The sequence below is a fragment of the Ictalurus punctatus genome, chromosome 19 (assembly GCF_001660625.3).
Source record: "Ictalurus punctatus breed USDA103 chromosome 19, Coco_2.0, whole genome shotgun sequence".
Lineage (NCBI taxonomy): Eukaryota > Metazoa > Chordata > Actinopteri > Siluriformes > Ictaluridae > Ictalurus > Ictalurus punctatus.
The window spans coordinates 9,553,938-9,559,457 of record NC_030434.2 but is presented as its reverse complement, the minus strand read 5'-3'; the positions used below and the strand labels follow the sequence as shown (position 1 = coordinate 9,559,457).

The window sequence follows — 5,520 nt, the reverse complement described above, 5'->3', positions numbered from 1 at the left end:
GTACATTTTGTGATAAAACATTCATTCTTCAAATCACTTTCTGGACCAACACAAGTGAGTTGTAGCTGCTGTAGCTGTCAGTTAGTAGAGCAGTGAATATACTGATTGCTTTACTACCTATTTTTAGGTGCTGTCCACAGAAATATATCCACAAGGTATATCCACAAGACGCACAAGTTTGGATTATAACAGATGTCATCCCAAAGAAGTATTACACGTTCTTGTGACGCAGAAGGTAGCAAGGAGCTAGCTCCTGCATCATATGAGGGACTGATGATGATGATGATGCATGAAGCATGAAGCTGAAAGGTGTGGAAATACTGATGGTCACAAACCGCTTCAAGAAACAGACATGTTGGGTTATGACGACTTCAGGACCACGAACGCATGCCGTTTCCATTCAATATGACACAAAGAGCCATGTATTTGCCTTAAGCTCTGACCACTTTAAATACAAGCTCAACCCTCAGCTGCACCACAAACACACACGACTCTCAGCATGTCTAGCAACCAAAAGCAAGGTACCGCTAAAAGCATGAATGGAAGGCTATTGTCAAACTACTCTCTTACTTCTACAGCTGTGTATACGTCTACGGATTTTCTTTTGTTTTCTGAAGTTCTTTTCCCTTTTTCGTTCTTTTCCATTCTCATTTCCATTTTCTCTTAATTTTTTTTTCCTGTCAAATCATTTTGTTCTTTCCAATGTGTTTTTCCTAAGCCTAATCCCATCTCTCTCTGCTTCTAATCTGGATTGATATCTGGAACCTCAGGAGGTTTCCTCTCTGGCTTTTATCTCATTTGTCCGTCTCTTCTGACAGAAGAAAATACGAAGAGACCCAAATGTTAACAATTTCCTTCTTTCTTTCTTTCTTTCTTTACATTATAAAACCTCAAAATGGACTCAACAATATTTCTCCAATCTTTTTCATTTCTCATCTTCTCTATGTAGCTCTTCTCTTTGTGGCATTTCTGTGCATGGACCTGTGTAACGTCGTGAGCACCATGCCAATCTGTGCCTTCGGACACACCGGCTGCCAGCTCCTCTCTCTGGCTGATCTGTTCGACAGGGTCATCCGACACTCAGCCAGGATGCACGGGCTGTCCAGCGACCTGCACTCTGAGCTTGTAAGTACAGTAGCTTTCTACCTTTTTATTTACATTTGTATTTTAAAAAGGCATGATTTCTATGTATTGACTGAAATTAATATGAGCACTTGAATAATGATCATAATCAAGGGCTCCAGTTTAAAAGTATTAAGTTAAAGGATCATTGTTTTAAATGAATCACTGACATGATGAGACATTGGTAATCAGTGTTGACTGATATTTCTTTGCTAATACTTAGGTTCTGCTTGCATCCCACTGACCCGTTCCCATGCTAAAATAATTTTTCTAACGTGGAATAGGATTGGCATGTTAGAAATCATATTTAATATTACAAATGTTATGTTCAACTCTTTTTGACCATTTTTATAACTGGATAAAACAGATATCATGGGTTGATAAACCACCCACTGCTAACTAGTGGACAGAACGAGAATTCACATGAATTTAGTTTAATGATTTTATACAAATCTTAGATTTGCACATTATTCATATATTCCAGCTGCTTCCTTTTAAAATTCTTTTATACAAACAAACAAACAAGCAAACAACAAATAAATAAATAAATAAATAGTGTTGCCAAAATTGTTGGTTCATACCATAGTATAATCTCAGTACCATTGTATGATCTCAAACCATAAATAATAACAAAAACAACAACAATCATAATTATTATTGTTGTTGTTCTTTTGTTGTTTGCTATTTTTTTAATTATTATTATTATTTTAATATGTATGGAGTGGATAACAGCAAAGCAAATATAATGGCATGAAGGTTTTTGTTTGAGCAATAGTAAATACTATTAACAAAAATTCTTTGTCTTTGACATTATCCAATAAATCTGTGTTAATCTCCTTTTTACTTTGACTTAATTGTTAAGGAGAAAGACCTCCTGCCCGGCAAAAACCACATTGGTAGCCAGTATCGCAAGTGCCACACATCCAGCATACTAACTCCTAATGGCAAGGAAACTGCACAGAAACTGGCTGTGAGTTCACTGATCTGTCATCTCTCTCTCTCTCTCTCTCTCTCTCTCGTTCTGTCTCTAACTGAACTTTAGTACTACACTGTTTATTTCTACCTCTAAAACATTTTTAGACCATCAGTTGTTTTTTTTGTTTCGGCCCATTATTTACTACGGTCCAGATTTTTTAATGCACTCTGTCAATTCTCTCTCAGCACGAGGAGTTAACAGAGGTCATTCTCAAGCTGCTGATGGCCTGGAAATATCCTCTGTCTATGCTGCACGAGAGCATGTCCCACCAACAGGACTTTAACAGCTTCATCAGCAGTAAAGCTTTAGAGATGAGTAACATTGCTCTTGACCTCAGGAAAGGAGTGGAGAAAGTCATGGAGAAGGTATGTGACCTCACAGAACCTCAGAATGTGTATGTCTGAGTGGAGAATATTGAAAGCTGCTTGATTGAAACTTTTATGAAAGGTTATGATTGCGTATGGAAGCATTCCAAGAATTACAAAATAGCATTTTAGTTTGCTATTTGTCACGTTATGTAGATTTCTGTTGCACCTCATTTTATCTCTCGGGCTCAGTGTTTTGGAAGAATTCACAAATTTGTATCAGGGACATGTATACATTTATCAGTGATCTGTACATTATTGCACAAGTATTACTGCAATGTATTGAATTATTAGGAATAACCATAACAATCAATCTTGTACACTACTGACATTAGTGACATCCTCCATTTCAATTGTAGTTTAGGCCAGTGGTTTTCAAAGTGGGGGCCGCCAGGGGGCGCCCGGGGGGCCTCAACAATTTGGTGTGAAAAATAAATTCTCACTCTCAGATAACCACACACACACACACACACACACACACACACACACAATCAATTTGTAATATAATGTAATATAAAGATGTAATTATTAATAAAAAGGGGGGGGGGGGGTATATTCAGAAATCTGTATTTTTAATGTGTTTTAAAGACATCTTGCAAAAGGGGGGCCTCGGTCAAATGTTAATGCCATTTGGGGGGCCTTTTGCCCTGGAAAAGTTTTGGAACCCCTGGTTTAGGCTACTGATGGCGGAGCAAAACGTCTTTATTGAAAGCATTGATACAAGTGAATTTCTGTGCAGTGCAGTGTACTAAACGTGAGCCAAAAGCTTAAGGCCATTATCTCCCGGAAAAGTGTTAATACAGTATACTGGAAAGAAAATGATGTATTTATGAGAGTAAAACTCTGATTTCCCTTTATTTCCCACATGAAACATGCCAAAGTTTCTTGAGTTTCTCAGTCCTGAGAGTAGTGGAGTTAAAACTGCTGCTGTAATCATAAAGACTGTCCTGTGATCATCCCAGGACTCTTATTTACAATATACTCATACTGTCCATCATTTGAACACTATGTACTATTTGCCTTTAGTCTTCTACACATGTATACGATAATGATTTATAATCCCTCTATCCGGTGTTACCCAGAAGAGGTCTGGTTCCTCTTAAAGTTTCTTCCTTATGTTATCTCAATGGGTTTCTTCCTTGCCATTGTTTCTTCTGGCGTGTTCATTAAGGTAACATAAGGAAAGCTGCTGTGTCTATACAAATAAAATTGAGTTCAAACAATTTCAAATGTTTCCACCTTTAAGGTTTTCTCAAGATTCAAAGCATAAAATCTTGCATTTTGTGTGAGTCAACTAAATTACAAACTCTAGTGCACATGACTAGTGCACACGAATGTGTTCACTGTCTAATTCTAAACTATAAACCTGCACCCTACACACAGATGCAGTTGTTGGGGATGATCAGTAACTCAATGAATGGCTTCACTTCTCCTGAAGACTTATTTCCTGCCAGTGGAGAGGCCATGAGTGAATACGAGCTCCTCTACTGCTTCCGCCGTGATTCTGACAAGGTCCAGAACTACTTGAAGATCCTTAAATGCAGAATTGTTCCTGATCACGGCTGCTGAGTACCACTCACCTGCACTGCTGGACCGCATATAATACTCTCGGTGCACATCAGTTCTTGATCTTCCACTATTTATGTCCAGGTTTGCTTCCTACGTATGTGAACCTGTTTTCAAAACTTTCATTTGTCAATAATGGTGAAGATTGACAAAGAAGCTGATAAAAAGAAAAGTGAAGATAATACTGCATTAGACAATTATTTATATCTGAAGAGATTTGAATAAAAAGAGCCAGGTCTTCAGCAGAAAATTTGTTTATAGTGTATTTTTTTAATGAGAACTCATCAGTAACTCTGTTATAATCATCGACTGGTCAATAAGTCAATTACTGTTAGTTTGCAAAACCTATGATTAATGCTTTTAATTTAATATTAATCTCGGGGGGGATTTGGTTCCGTTTTGTACTTTAATTGTTCAGTGGATTATGCTGTGTGGATGGAATGACAAAGAAGAACCCATAGAAAAGGAGAGACACGAGGATTAACCAGTTCAGTAACAGCCTAAGGCACTGCTCAAACTATTCATTTGCTCTGTGTGAACCTTTAACATTTCTAACATACAGCCTCACGTGTACAGGGAAAACACAAGGGTCATTCGTGGACGGTGGATAATCATTCCACTAGTTTTTAACTGTAGGAAAGTGTAATATGATGTAGTCTAATACAATACTTACCAAGGCGGGGAAATTATACTTACCGTAAGTTAAAGTATAGATAATGTGTCAAAAGCATCCAGCCAAAAAATGTACTCAAGTGAAACTCAAATAATTGCTACCTTTAAATGTAGTAAAGTATTAAAAATTGGTTTTTAACTGATGACATTAATGGTAAAAAGGGTTTTAACTGATGAAATTAATGTATACATGTTTTCATGAAAAATAAATAAATAAATGTAGTACATAACCCTCATGTGGCCTCAGTTTGACCTGCAAACTTACCTTCTTTTTTTTTTAACTAAAAGAGAAGATATAAAACAAATAATTTTTTCAACCTGAAACACAGTGGCCTTGGCTTATTTTCAGTGAGGATCATATATAAGAAAAAATATATATTTTTTTGCACACACATCCATTTAAATAACCAACATTTACCATTAGCTAGAATTTGACTCGTTGCCTAGCCAATTACATTACTTACTTGACTGGAAAACAGGCTATCTTATTTAAAACAAAAAAAAGTTGGCTAACATTAAAAAATTTGCGAAACTTACCTTAACATGCTTTCACAAATTAGATTTGTCTAGGGAGGCAATGGAGACACATAATTTTATCCCTTCAAGACCTTCAAGATTCGTACATTGTGTAAATAAATCTAAAACTGTAAAGAGTCAGTAAAGAGTACAGGCAATGTAATTACGCAGGAGTACTGTAGAAGTATTGGATTATACTACACATTATACAATTTCAATATACACCAAATTAATACTTATGTATAGTAATGAAATACAATTAGTCAACTGTTTTTCACACTGTACTGATCTTATATGCTGATA

At 36.4% G+C, this 5,520-nt stretch overlaps 1 protein-coding gene across 1 annotated transcript; it reads left to right on the top strand.

Moving 5' to 3' along the window:
* Nucleotides 1-840: 840 nt before the first annotated feature.
* On the top strand, nucleotides 841-4,212 carry prl2 (prolactin 2). Its single transcript, XM_047162078.2, has 4 exons — nucleotides 841-1,125; nucleotides 1,985-2,092; nucleotides 2,284-2,463; nucleotides 3,847-4,212. The coding sequence occupies exons 1-4, from the start codon at nucleotides 841-843 to the stop codon at nucleotides 4,030-4,032; spliced, it is 759 nt and encodes a 252-aa protein (XP_047018034.2). The 3' UTR covers nucleotides 4,033-4,212.
* Nucleotides 4,213-5,520: the final 1,308 nt, after the last annotated feature.